Source organism: Oncorhynchus tshawytscha, linkage group LG01, assembly GCF_018296145.1.
Source record: "Oncorhynchus tshawytscha isolate Ot180627B linkage group LG01, Otsh_v2.0, whole genome shotgun sequence".
In the NCBI taxonomy this organism is placed as follows: Eukaryota; Metazoa; Chordata; class Actinopteri; order Salmoniformes; family Salmonidae; genus Oncorhynchus; species Oncorhynchus tshawytscha.
Window position 1 is genome coordinate 5,989,862 of NC_056429.1, and position 15,301 is coordinate 6,005,162.

At 39.5% G+C, this 15,301-nt stretch overlaps 1 protein-coding gene across 1 annotated transcript in view; it reads left to right on the forward strand.

Annotated features, from left to right (window-relative positions):
* The first annotated feature begins 1,460 nt into the window (after positions 1-1,460).
* The window catches only part of LOC112235170 (plakophilin-3), a 64,563-nt gene continuing 50,722 nt past the window's right edge, over positions 1,461-15,301 (forward strand). The window contains exon 1 of the mRNA XM_042327633.1: positions 1,461-1,894. Within this exon, the coding sequence (XP_042183567.1) occupies positions 1,666-1,894 (229 nt within the window). The 5' untranslated portion in view covers positions 1,461-1,665. The remainder of the gene's footprint in view (positions 1,895-15,301) is intronic.

Consider the following 15,301-nt stretch of genomic DNA (forward strand, 5'->3'; position numbering starts at 1 on the left):
ACCTCTCCGATCAAAGTTAATTCGAGTTGCCTCTTTGTTAATTGTCCTGCCCCACGGCCTGATATTCTAAGAGTTGATTCGGGTTGGGTCGGCCAGTGTTTGTGGTTTGCGTGACATTGTAACCTTTGTTTGAGACCAATGCGTGGCCATAGCTGTGTGAGTAGCGCGCCTGTATCTCTCACAGAACTAGAATGAGATTCACTTTGTATGATCTGCCTCCCTCGCTCTGCTCTGATAGACATGATCCTACAACTCTCCTATTTTCAGCGTTGCACTTCCTCATGTATTTGTTTATTGAATCATAGACGCGCTGAGGGTTCTGGAAAAGGGATCTGGAATTGAAATATATTTGCCAAAGTTAGCTATTGAATAACTGATGTTCAGAAATAAATTAAATGATTCAGAATGTCCTACTACACCATGCAAATGCCCGTCATTTTGTCACAGAGGATCAACAGTTTATATAATTGCTGTGGATTGTGCGTAACCCAATAACATGGCATGGCCTACAGTCGGGCATGCGGTCAAAACAAGCCTTTCGCAATATGTCAAATACAATCGGGAGAAAACACCGGTTGGAAACCAAATGGCTACTGCTGGAAAAAAAGAATGCTAATCTGTCTGCTACCAAAAATATTTAATCAACTTCCAAATATTGTTTAAAATCGCGTCGGCCATCGCCGGTGAGTGAGATGCGCATCATTGGGGTGAGTCAGTGAAACTGGAACGCATGTTTAGGACTATAATTTCCTCTTCATATTGTAGCCTACAATGTGTGTCTCCAAACACCTAGCCCTAGGTTATTGATAGATTCAAGGTCGTTTTTATTCATCTCAGATTCTCAGTTTGTCAGGGTCAAAGTAGTCTGTCATTTCGATCATTTGTGCGGCATTAAAGAAAAATTAAGTCTCCAGTCGTGTAAAATTATGTAAAATTGCATGATATGCGTTTATAAAGGAAACATGTTTTCCCTTACCAATTTCTTTCCGGACCCTAGGCTACTAAAATGTTCCCCATGTATAAATGCCTCTACTCTATTGCCCTATGCCACTACGCAAATGAGATGATATGCAATGCTTTGTTAGATATGTTGTTGTTGTTTTTCTCGTGATGTCCCGTACCTCAGAGCTTCCCAGGTCACCCCCCTCTCCCGCTTACTGTTAGTTCCGGCACCTCCCGATTTACAAATGAAGCACATGACCAGTGTGCTAGAAAGTTTCTTTTGATTGGCGATGTTCTGCATTCATCAGAGTGCCATCATGTAGCCTTTTTCAGATGTGTCCATGTAAACATAATGATTAGGGGAATCGTTCTTCTTAGCAAAGCAATAACTACTATATGAATCTAACTATCCACAATAATCGCATTATTGTGTGCATGTAACAGGTACTCAATGAGAGAGTTTATTTTCCTGTGCCAGGTAGCCTACTCTCCCTCACAGACTCCACCCCGTTGTTATTTCAGCATATACTGTATAGTTCATTACCGAGGGAGCAGTCGTAAGAAAAGTATCTCACACAGGAACGAGCAACTCAACACCGAATACCGACTTTACCGATGACCAAATTAATAATTTCCAGATCAGAAATTGTTTAGACGAGAAACACACATTGCGCTCTCGGTTGGAATCCTTGGAACTTTTAAATTGCCTTCCGAGTTTCGACAATGAGTTTCGGGGCTCAAGATCATGTCTTTCTGTCTGCTTTGCAGCCCAATACCGCCGTCAGTACTTACGCGGTCCCGTCCGAGATCCAACTCGAGGGGAAAGGGGGCAACCTGTCGGATGAGATGACCCGGGCCAAGCGGGTCCAGCAGCAGGTTGCTATGCGGCTCGCCGAGAAAACCTCGACGCTTTCACGACAGAACGGCTCAGCCACACACTATACCTCCTCAGGTAGGACCTAGCCTCCTATGGCGACATGGTACTCAAATGTACGGTAGACTATCTATTACATTGCTGCGCTCAGAGACAATTTACTGACTTGATTTGATACATAAGCAAACTATTGACAGTGCTCAATCCACCTGTAGCAACTGTCGGTAGAACTGCATTGCAATGTGATGCATTTGCCTCATGGCACAACAAACTGATTAATACTGTTATATAAATATACCTTTCTTTCTTCAAACATGTATTCCACATTGTGTAAAATTATCATAAAGTCTACAAATGTTGAATTACCCACAATCCTCTAAAAACAGGCATGCTGCAAGTTATTGCAAGAACTTAAAATATTATTTAAAATAAAAATTATTATTTAAAATACTTAGATTTTGAGCAACATACAGGAGTTGGATTTATTCTTAACTTTTTTTGGTTAAATTCAATGAACAAATCATGTAAACAACTTGCATGAATTCGTACTAATTATATAATATTTTATTCAATTAATTTTAGTCATTTAGCAGATGATGTTATCCAGAGCAACTTAGAGTAGTGAATGTCTACATTCTCTTACTTATTTTCCCCATACTGGTCCCCCTGGGAATCAAACTCACAAGCACAATGCTCTACCACCTGAGCTACGCGGGACCACTGTAGATGAATTGTTTAGTGTTGTATACAGTGTATAAAAGCTACCTGATCCAGTTCTGCCACTCATCTCTCTCTCCCTCTCTTCTCTCTCCCATTCTCCACTCATCTCTCTCTCCCTCTCTCCCACCCACCCCTCTCTCTCTCTCTCCCTCTCTTCTCTCTCCCATTCTCCACTCCCTTTCTCTCCCACCCTCTCTCTATCTCTCTCCCCCTCTCTCTCCCTCTCTTCTCTCTCCCATTCTCCACCTCCCTTTCTCTCCCACCCACCCCTCTATCTCTCTCTCTCTTCTCTCTCCCATTCTCCACCTCCCTTTCTCTCCCACCCACCCCTCTCTCTCTCTCTCCCTCTTCTCTCTCCCATTCTCCACCTCCCTTTCTCTCCCACCCCTCTATCTCTCTCCCTTTCTTCTCTCCCCCTCTCCCTCTCCCGCTTTCTCCCATTCTCTACCTCCCTTTCTCTCTCCCCCTATCTCCATCTCTTTCCCCTCTCTTTCTTTCTCTCCCCTCTCTCCATCTCTCTCCCCTCCCTTTCTCTCTCTCTCCCCTCTCTCCATCTCTCACCCCTCCCTTTCTCTCTCTCCCTCACCTCTCTCCACCGGCTACCTCAGTCTTTGTATAAGCCTGTACATAATAAAATAAACTTTATTTTTTTGGGGGGGGTTATCGCAGTGCTTTATCATGAAGTTTTTATACAATTGAATCTTTAGCTGACAGACTCAAACAAGCATGGCTTTCATAGATCGGTTAGTTGACAATGTCACGAAGCGCGAAGCGCGCCCTTCAACGGGGCAGACGGTCTGTGTGTTGTTGTTGTGATTCTGAATGGCCAGATAGCTAAGCAACAATGACAAGAAGCTGCCATGTGGAGAATCGTAAGTGGCTGGTTTCAGCTAGTTTTATCTTGTTCTTGATACCATGTCTTGTTTTGATGTTTTGACTGTTCTCACGTCTTTGCAACCATGGCAACCATAAAATAGCCAGCTAACCATCAACTGCAGCAATGTATTTGAGTGACAACAAGTGCTCATTGTCCAAATGTATTTATGTATTCAATAAACATTTGAGACTAAATATAGTTGACATGTTGTCAACAATCTAAGCCAAACCCGTCGTTTTTTCCCACACAAGTCGGTTTTGTTGCTAAACAAACAACCCATCTATAAAATTAACTCACTGCCAGGAGAAAGAGAAAGAGAGAGTGAGGAACTGTCGCCAAGGACTAGGTTGAAAGAAATAGCTTCAGTGAAACAAGGCCTTGAGTGAGATTGAGATCCAGACGATTGGGTTACAGGTGTTACTCAGGCTGAGTCTGCTCTAAGATGACCAATGAACTCACAGCTACCCCGAAACAATGAGGACTAGGGTGAAAATAAAGCGCTTCAGTCAGACCTGGTTGAATCAGACTTGTTTCAGTGAGATATGGTTTAGTCAGAATTGGTTCAGTGAGACTTGGTTCAGTCAGACTAAGTTCAATCAGACTTGGTTCAGTGAGATATGGTTTAGTCAGAATTGGTTCAGTGAGACTTGGTTCAGTGAGACTTGGTTCAGTGAGACTTGGTTCAGTGAGACTTGGTTCAGTCAGACTTGGTTCAGTGAGACTTGGTTCAGTGAGACTTGGTTCAGTCAGACTTGGTTCAGTGAGACTTGGTTCAGTCAGACTTGGTTCAGTCAGACTTGGTTCAATCAGACTTGGTTCAGTGAGACTTGGTTCAGTGAGATTGAGTTTCAGGTCTGTCTTAGTCCGCTTTAGAGAGGAGAGGGTTTAATGTATATGTAGTTAATGAGAGGTGGAGAGACCAGGTTTCTGTGACTCTCGTCTGCCCAGTCTTGTCAGGGAAATTACATATCAATGGTCTTTCTCTCTGTCAACACAAAGCAGGCTGGGTGTCTAAGTGGTCTTGTTATGTAAGCTCTCTGGGACTGTCAAGGATTAGCTAAACTTTGGTACTCCCTGGATTTTTAAGTTAAAAGTTTCCTGACGTCTTCAGAGTTATCCCAGGTGTTAAATTATGGTGTTCAGTAGTCAGTGACAGTGTTAGCCCCAGGCTGCTACCAGGAGAGACTGAAAATGATTTTGATGTAGACAAAGAGCATATTTTCATCAGAATCATTAAGCATAGGCTCCTGAGTGACGCAGCGGTCTAAGGCACTGCATTTTAGTGCAAGAGGTGTCACTGCAGTCCCTGGTTTGACTCCAGACTGTATCACATCTGGTTGTGATTGGGAGTCCCATAGGGCGGTGCACCATTGACCCAACGTTGGCTGGGGAAGGTCGTCATTAACCCACTGTTCTTAGGCCGTCATTGTAAATGAGAATTTGTTCTTAACTTACCTAGTTAAATAAAAGGTAAAATACATTTGTTTAAAATAATATGGACTTGTTCATCCGTTTAGAAAATTCCACAGAACAAGCAGAATAAAGTCGGTAATTTGCAAGCAAGCACCACTGCTGAGGTTACAGACCTCTTTCAGGACTGTGTTCCCCAATATAATGTAACCAGTTGACATTACGGTTTAAATCAATTGTTATTGCTTTTTTTATTGACTTTAATATACATGTGGCAATTTAGCAACTATGATTTGTTATCTATAATGGTTATGAGAAATGATACATTATTGTGCACTTTTGACAAAGGCCTATAGATAGATGTGCACGTATATATTTTTCCAATGCAGGCCTTATGTTATCATTTTTTAAATATTTTTTTTCCATTTCAGTACTCGATTATTCAACCAAAAAATATGTGAGTACTCGAACAGTTTAGAAATGTCAAATGCCCATATACCTAATGTTGACTCACTGATCCAAACCTCGCATGAGGTTTACGGTACATTGCCTTCAGAAAGTATTCACCCCCCCCACACACACTGTTGTGTTACAGCCTGAATTTAACATGGATTTAATTTAGATTTTGTGTCACTGAGCTACACACAAATACCCCATAATGTCAAAGTGGAATTATGTTTTTAGAAATGTTTACAAATTCATTAAAAATGAAAAGCTGAAATGTCTTGAGTCAATAAGTATTCAACCCCTTTATTATGACAAGCCTAAATACGTTCAGGAGTCAAATTCCGTTTAACAAGTCACACAATAAGTTGCATGGATTCACTCTATGTGAAATAATAATCATGTTTAACATTATTTTTAAATGACTACCTCATCTCTGTACGCCAGCAGTGAATTTCAACCACAAAGACCAGGGAGGTTTTCCAATGTCTCGCAAAGAAGGTCAGTTATTGATAGATGGGTAAAGATTTTTTTTAAAGCAGACATTGAATGTCCGTTTGAGCATGGTGAAGTTATTAATTACACTTTGGATGGTGCATCAATACACCCAGTCACTACAAAGATACAGGCATCCTTCATAACTCAGCTGCTGGAGAGGAAGGAAACCACTCAGGGATTTCACCATGAGGCCAATGGTGACTTTAAAACATGTACAGTTTAATGGCTGTGATCGGAGAAAACTGAGGATGGATCAACAACTTTGTATGTGCTCTACAAATCCAACACAACACATCACTGAGTACCACGCTACATATTTTTAAGCATGGTGGTGACTGCATCATGTTATGGGGATGCTTGTCATTGGCAAGAACTAGGGAGTTTTTTTTAGGATAAGAAAAAATGGAATAGAGCTAAGCACAGGCAAAAATCCTGGAGGAAAACCTGGTTTAGTCTGCTTTCCAACAGATACTGGGAGACAAATTCACATTTCAGCAGGACAATAACCTAAAGCACAAGACCAAATATACACTGGAGTTACTTACCAAGATGACATTGAATGTTCATGGGTGGCCTAGTTACAGTTTTGACTTAAATTGGCTTGAAGATCTATGGCAAGACTTGAAGAATTTAATAAAGAATAATGTGCAAATATTGTACAATCCAGGTGTGCAAAGCTCTTAGATACTTACCCAGAAAGACTCACAGCTATAATCGCTGACAAAGGTGAATCTAACATGTATTGAGGGATGTGAATACTTATGTAAATGAGATATTTCTGTTTAATTTTCAATACATTTGCAAAACATTTCTAAAAACATGTTTTCATTTGGTCATTATGGTGTATTGTGTGTGTGTGTGTAGATGGGTGAGGGAAAAAATCTATTTAATAAATGTTGAATTCAGGCTGTAACACAACAAATGTTGAAAAAGTCAAGGGGTGTATTCTCTAGGCAGCCAGAGACACATACCTGAGAGGAACAGTACAACATGTCTTCTTCTATCTAGGTCAACTTAGTGCAAACTGAACAAACAAACAGAGTATGTCTCCCAATTCATGTTTAAAGCGGGACTACGTTGAAATAGATAAAAGGGTTGCACTTAAACAAATTGCTAACTACACTAACTACAGTGGTAGGATGAGGGAGAAACGTGGCCTTATTTCTATTACAGCATATTGGATGACTCTCATTCATCTTCCATTCACCCAGCTCTATAAGGTAGTAGTTTTGGAATTGTTAGCTAGATTACTTGTTGGTTATTACTGCATTGTTGGATCTAGAGGCACAAGCATTTTGCTACACTCGCATTAACATCTGCTAACCATGTGTATGTGACAAATAACATTTGATTTGATGTAACAGCGATAGGTTTAGGTTTAATACATGATAATTTTCCCTATACACATCATGAGGTTGCTACAACCTATTCTATGAATACAAGCTCTATGACGTAGATGCACAGTTCAAGAGACATTTTAGTAATCAAGGTGGCAGACATGTAACACATTCAATACCAACTTGCACACTCCTGCCTGAATCTAGCTGATCTAGGGTGTAATCGTTAGTCAAACAGTTGCAAACATGAGTTTCTATTGGACAAATCCAGGTACGTTTATCCTCGTTTCGTTCCATTTGCTTCCGTTTAAGAAATGTTTTTCAACAGAATCAGTGGAATGAATACACCCATGATCACACGCAAACACAGTTCACTTTCATAGCAGCCAGATAGTTGTATAATTCCTTCTTGCATCTACTAGCTGCATTCCCTAGCTAAGTAAGTGAAAGTGAAAGTTTAAAACATTTGAAATATCTCTCTCTCTCTTTGTGTTGCTCCTCCTTCAATGTTATATTTGTTCTTAACTGTTCAGCTATTGTCTTTTTCTCTTTGAGACAAACTACTCACCACATTTTATGCACTGCAGTGCTAGCTAGCTATAGCTTGTGCTTTCAGTACTAGATTCATTCTCTGATCCTTTGATTGGGTGGACAAAATGTCAGTTCATGCTACAAGAGCTCTGATAGGTTGGAGGACATTCTCCGGAAGTTGTCATAATTACTGTGTAAGTCTATGAAAGGGGGTGAGAACCATGAGCCTCCTAGGTTTTGTATTGAGGCCAATGTACCCAGAGGAGGAATGGAAGCTAGCTGTTCTCCGGCTACACCATGGTGCTACCCTACAGAGTGCTGTTGAGGCTACTGTAGACCTTCAAGGCAAAACAGGTGTGTTTTAATCAATTATTTGGTGACGTGAATATATTAAGTATAGTTTTATCTAAAAAGGATAACTTAAAAAAAATATTTCACCATTTTTATTTTGGTGAAATTCACTGAGGAGGATGGTCCTCCCCTTCCTCCACCGACTAACTACAACTTTGAAGGTGTAATGAAGCCTTCCGGATACTTTGAAGCATGTATTACTGTTGTAAGGTATTGTATCATAGAGGCTGAATAGCTATCCCAGTTTAGGATAATATCTTAATGCAAGTAGTCTCCTAACCCCACAGCCTTTGTATGAGTAGGAAGTGAAATTAAATGCAGAGTAGTCCAGTATCCCAGTAGCCCAATAGCCCAGTAGCCAAGTATCCCAGTAGCCCAGTAGCCTAATTGCCCTATTGGCCCAGTAGCCTATTGGCCCGGTATCTCAGTAGCCCAGTATCCCAGTAGCCCAGTAGCCTATTGGCCCAGTAGCCTATTGGCCAAGTATCACAGTAGCCTAGTAGCCTATTGGCCCAGTAGCCCAGTAGCCTATTGGCCAAGTATCACAGTAGCCTAGTAGCCTATTGGCCCAGTAGCCCAGTAGCCTAGTAGCCTATTGGCGCAGTAGCCTAAATGAATGAATATTCTATTCCAGTGACAGCTCAGGGCCCTGCTGCCTTAATGGAGATATCCAATCACTTAGTCAGTAATAGTCACCTTAAGCAATCTATTGAACAACACCGTGTATGGCAATGGGAAGTGCCGTTTATCATTACAATACAATGTTGTTTTCTGTGAGATGGTGCTACGAGTCACTGGCAGGGATTTCAGAACAAATACAATGTAGACTTTTCACACTATGAATGCAGTTATGCGTTATGTGCTAGTAGAACAACACACAGACAATACTAGAGCGAGGATAAAACATCCACAGATTACATCTTCCTGAGGGGATTGCACCTTTTATTCAAATTCCGCTTTACATGACTGACTTTGCAGGGAGAAATATAATGGCTGTAAATAGAGGAAATAATGTAATGTAATGGCTGTAAATAGAGGAAATAATGTAATGGCTGTAAATAGAGGAAATAATATAATGTAATGGCTGTAAATAGAGGAAATAATGTAATGTAATGGCTGTAAATAGAGGAAATAATGTAATGTAATGGCTGTAAATAGAGGAAATAATGTAATGTAATGGCTGTAAATAGAGGAAATAATGTAATGTAATGGCTGTAAATAGAGGAAATAATGTAATGTAATGGCTGTAAATAGAGGAAATAATGTAATGTAATGGCTGTAAATAGAGGAAATAATGTAATGTAATGGCTGTAAATAGAGGAAATAATGTAATGTAATGGCTGTAAATAGAGGAAATAATGTAATGTAATGGCTGTAAATAGAGGAAATAATGTAATGGCTGTAAATAGAGGAAATAATATAATGTAATGGCTGTAAATAGAGGAAATAATGTAATGTAATGGCTGTAAATAGAGGAAATAATGTAATGTAATGGCTGTAAATAGAGGAAATAATGTAATGTAATGGCTGTAAATAGAGGAAATAATGTAATGTAATGGCTGTAAATAGAGGAAATAATGTAATGTAATGGCTGTAAATAGAGGAAATAATGTAATGTAATGGCTGTAAATAGAGGAAATAATGTAATGGCTGTAAATAGAGGAAATAATATAATGTAATGGCTGTAAATAGAGGAAATAATGTAATGTAATGGCTGTAAATAGAGGAAATAATGTAATGTAATGGCTGTAAATAGAGGAAATAATGTAATGTAATGGCTGTAAATAGAGGAAATAATGTAATGTAATGGCTGTAAATAGAGGAAATAATGTAATGTAATGGCTGTAAATAGAGGAAATAATGTAATGTAATGGCTGTAAATAGAGGAAATAATGTAATGGCTGTAAATAGAGGAAATAATGTAATGTAATGGCTGTAAATAGAGGAAATAATGTAATGGCTGTAAATAGAGGAAATAATGTAATGTAATGGCTGTAAATAGAGGAAATAATGTAATGTAATGGCTGTAAATAGAGGAAATAATGTAATGTAATGGCTGTAAATAGAGGAAATAATGTAATGTAATGGCTGTAAATAGAGGAAATAATGTAATGTAATGGTTGTAAATAGAGGAAATAATGTAATGTAATGGCTGTAAATAGAGGAAATAATGTAATGTAATGGCTGTAAATAGAGGAAATAATGTAATGTAATGGCTGTAAATAGAGGAAATAATGTAATGTAATGGCTGTAAATAGAGGAAATAATGTAATGTAATGGCTGTAAATAGAGGAAATAATGTAATGTAATGGCTGTAAATAGAGGAAATAATGTAATGTAATGGCTGTAAATAGAGGATACAAATAAATACATACCATAATACAATACTTATTTGTAACATAATTCATAACATTTGATCAATACTATGAAATATCGTGATGTATTGATAACATTATTAACGGATGATTAACGTATCATTGATTTGGATAAGAACACAATGGAAATTGATTTCTTCAATTCACGTTTGTAAGCCTGTGGGCCTAGACAGCAGCCTGATCTCTGGAAATAGACTCCCAATTTCAGATGTTTGAAAAGGACGTGGATATATATCTTCATCCAATGAATCAAATGAATCAAATGAATTAAATGAATCAAATGAATTAAATGAATTAAATGAATTAAATGAATCAAATGAATTAAATGAATTAAATGAATCAAATGAATTAAATGAATCAAATGAATCAAATGAATCAAATGAATTAAATGAATCAAATGAATTAAATGAATCAAATGAATTAAATGAATTAAATGAATCAAATGAATTAAATTAATTAAATGAATCAAATGAATTAAATGAATTAAATGAATCAAATGAATCAAATGAATCAAATGATTAAATGTTTGGCCGGCACTGGGTGTGAATTCATGACGCTGTGGGAGCACATTGCTTAGGTCACTGCACCACCACAGTAGCAAGCCATGAGAATACTCAATGATATTTGATGGTAAGAGTGCATTGTATTTCATTATTTTAGTTATTTAGTTTGTTTTAAGCCTGACCCTAGTGGTTAGAGCATTGGACTAGTAACCACAAAGGTTGCACGATCAAATCCCCGAGCTGACAGGGTAGAAAATCTGTCGTTCTGCCCCTGAACAAGGCAGTTTAACCCACTGTTCCTAGGCTGTCATTGAAATAAGAATTTGTTCTTAACTGACTTTCCTAGTTAAATAAAGGTTAAAAAAATAAAAAAAAAACAAAGCCCTAAGCTTAACCACGTGGAATTAATGCCTAAACTGTTCATGTTTTAGTTTACCTTGTAACCATGTGGAATTAATGCCTAAACTGTTAATTTTTTAGTTTACCTTGTAACCACGCGGAATTAATGCCTAAACTGTTCATTTTTTAGTTTACCTTGTAACCATGTGGAATTAATGCCTAAACTGTTCATTTTTTAGTTTACCTTGTAACCATGTGGAATTAATGCCTAAACTGTTCATTTTTTAGTTTACCTTGTAACCACGTGGAATTAATGCCTAAACTGTTCATTTTTAAGTTTACCTTACCTTACCGCGGAATTAATGCCTAAACTGTTCATTTTTTAGTTTACCTTGTAACCATGTGGAATTAATGCCTAAACTGTTCATTTTTTTAGTTTACCTTGTAACCACTCGGAATTAATGCCTAAACTGTTCATTTTTTAGTTTACCTTGTAACCACGTGGAATTAATGCCTAAACTGTTCATTTTTTAGTTTACCTTGTAACCATGTGGAATTAATGCCTAAACTGTTCATTTTTTAGTTTACCTTGTAACCACGTGGAATTAATGCCTAAACTGTTCATTTTTTAGTTTACCTTGTAACCACATGGAATTAATGCCTAAACTGTTCATTTTTTAGTTTACCTTGTAACCATGTGGAATTAATGCCTAAACTGTTCATTTTTTAGTTTACCTTGTAACCACATGGAATTAATGCCTAAACTGTTCATTTTTTAGTTTACCTTGTAACCACTCGGAATTAATGCCTAAACTGTTCATTTTTTAGTTTACCTTGTAACCATGTGGAATTAATGCCTAAACTGTTCATTTTTTAGTTTACCTTGTAACCACGCGGAATTAATGCCTAAACTGTTCATTTTTTAGTTTACCTTGTAACCATGTGGAATTAATGCCTAAACTGTTCATTTTTTAGTTTACCTTGTAACCACGTGGAATTAATGCCTAAACTGTTCATTTTTTAGTTTACCTTGTAACCACGTGGAATTAATGCCTAAACTGTTCATTTTTTAGTTTACCTTGTAGCCATGTGGAATTAATGCCTAAACTGTACATTTTTTAGTTTACCTTGTAACCATGTGTAATTAATGCCTAAACTGTTCATTTTTTAGTTTACCTTGTAACCATGTGGAATTAATGCCTAAACTGTTCATTTTTTAGTTTACCTTGTAACCATGTGGAATTAATGCCTAAACTGTTCATTTTTTAGTTTACCTTGTAACCATGTGGAATTAATGCCTAAACTGTTCATTTTTTAGTTTACCTTGTAACCATGTGGAATTAATGCCTAAACTGTTCATTTTTTAGTTTACCTTGTAACCACGCGGAATTCATGCGTCAAAGAAACATTGCCGTTCGTCCAAACTATGTTGAATTTAGAAGGGAACCTTTGAGATCTTGTTGTAGACAGACCAGGAAAAGGTGCCTGTTGAGTGACAGGTAGTGTTTGCATGTTGTCAGCAGGGTTAGGCCCAAGTCCTTGGGGTGCAGTCTCTTTAATCTTTCCCTCTCACTCTTTCCCTCTCGCTTTCTGGCCTCTCACTCTTTCCCTCTCGCTTTCTGGCCTCTCACTCTTTCCCTCTCGCTTTCTGGCCTCTCACTCTTTCCCTCTGGCTTTCTGGCCTCTCACTCTTTCCCTCTGGCTTTCTGGCCTCTCACTCTTTCCCTCTCGCTTTCTGGCCTCTCACTCTTTCCCTCTCGCTTTCTGGCCTCTCACTCTTTCCCTCTCGCTTTCTGGCCTCTCACTCTTTCCCTCTCGCTTTCTGGCCTCATTCTCCACCAACCAGTTTGTTGCCTGTTCCCTGAGGCTTTGACTTAGCCAAGTATGAAGCTCACACACCCCTCCCTCCAGCCTACCTGCCTGGGAACACACAAATGCGTGCACACACACCCACAAGTACAGTCTTGTTGTCTTTAACTTTGTACTGTAAAATCAAATCATATCAAATTGAATTAGTCACATGCGCCGAATACAAGAAGTGGAGATCTTACAGTGAAATGCTTACTTACAACCCCCTAACCAACAATTCAGTTTAAATACGAATAAGAATACAAAATAAAAGGAACAAGTAATTAAAGAGCAGCAGTAAAATAACAATAGCGAGACCATATACAGGGGGTACCAGTACCGAGTCAATGTGCGGGGGCACCGGTTAGTCGAGGTAATTGAGGTAATATGTACATGTAGGTAGAGTTATTAAAGTGACTATGCATAGATGATAGCAACAGAGAGTAGCAGTAGCGAAAAGAGGGGGGAGTGGGCAATGCAAATAGTCTGGGTAGCCATTTGATTAGATGTTCAGGAGTCTTATGGCTTCGGGGTAGAAGCTGTTTAGAAGCCTTTTGGATCTAGACTTGGCATTCTGGTACAGCTTGCCGTGCGGTAGCAGAGAGAACAGTCTATGACTAGGGTAGCTGGAGTCTTTGACAATTTTTAGGGCCTTCCTCTGACACCGCCTGCTATAGAGGTCCTGGATGGCAGGAAGCTTGGCACCAGTGATGTACTGGGCCGTACGCACTACCCTCTGTAGTGCCTTGCGGTCGGAGGCCGAGCAGTTGTCGTACCAGGCAGTGATGCAACCAGTCTGCTCTTGATGGTGCAGCTGTAGAACCTTTTGAGCATCTGAGGAAGCATGCCAAGTCTTTTCAGTCTCCTGAGGGGGAATAGGCTTTGTCGCACCCTCTTCACGACTGTCTTGGTGTGCTTGGACCATGATAGTTTGTTGGTGATGTGGACACAAAGGAAATTGAAGTTCTCAACCTGCTCCACTACAGCCCCGTCGATGAGAATGGGGGCGTGCTCGGTCCTCCTTTTCCTATAGTCCACAATCATCTCCTTTGTCTTACTCACGTTGAGGGAGAGGTTGTCCTGGCACCACATGGCCAGGTCTCTGACCTCCTCCCTATAGGCTATCTCGTTGTTGTCAGTGATCAGGCCTACCACTGTTGTGTCATCGGCAAACTTAATGACGGTTTTGAAGTCATGCCTGGCCATGCAGTCATGAGTGAACAGGGAGTACAGGAGGGGACTGAGCACTCACCCCTTAGGGGTCCCTGTGTTGAGGATCAACATGGCGGATGTGTTGTTACCTATCCTTACCACCTGGGGGCGGCCCGTCAGGAAGTCCAGGATCCAGTTGCAGAGGGAGGTGTTTAGTCCCAGGGTCCTTAGCTTAGTTATGAGCTTTGAAGGCACTATGGGGTTGAAGTCAAGGCACTGAGCTGTAGTCAATGAATAACATTCACACATAGGTATTTATTTTGTGCCGGTGGGAAAGGGCAGTGTGGAGAGCAATAGAGATTGCATCATCTGTGGATCTGTTGGGGCTGTATGCAAATTTGAGTAGGTCTATGGTTTCTGTGATAATGGTGTTGATATGAGCCATGACCAGCCTTTCAAAGCACTTCATAGCTACAGACGTGAGTGCTATGGGTCAGTAGTCATTTAGGCAGGTTACCTTAGTGTTCTTTGGGCACAGGGACTATGGTGGTCTGCTTAAAACACGTTGGTATTACAGACTCGGACAGGGAGAGGTTGAAAATGTCAGTGAAGACTAACAGTAACAGTTTACGTCCTTGTAATCCGTCTGGCCCTGCGGCCTTGTGTATGTTGATCTGTTTTAATGTTTTACTCACATCGGCTGCGGAGAGTGTGATCACACAGTCGTAGAGAGAGAGAGACTTCCTATTAACTTCCAGTGTAGAGAGAGAGAGAGAGACTTCCTATTAACTTCCAGTGTAGAGAGAGAGAGACTTCCTATTAACTTCCAGTGTAGAGAGAGAGAGACTTCATATTAACTTCCTGTGTAGAGAGAGAGACTTCCTATTAACTTCCTGTGTAGAGAGAGACTATCACTGTGGTACGTTAATACAGGATGGATTTCTGCCTGCTTGAACACCAATAACTCAGATACACATGAAATGACCCAGGTAATCGATAGAACATCACTCAGAGATGAACAAAAACAATATGACATTGAAAATGGGTGAATATTTACTTCAATTAATACCTAAACTTTACCATCAAAAACTGTGGACAGG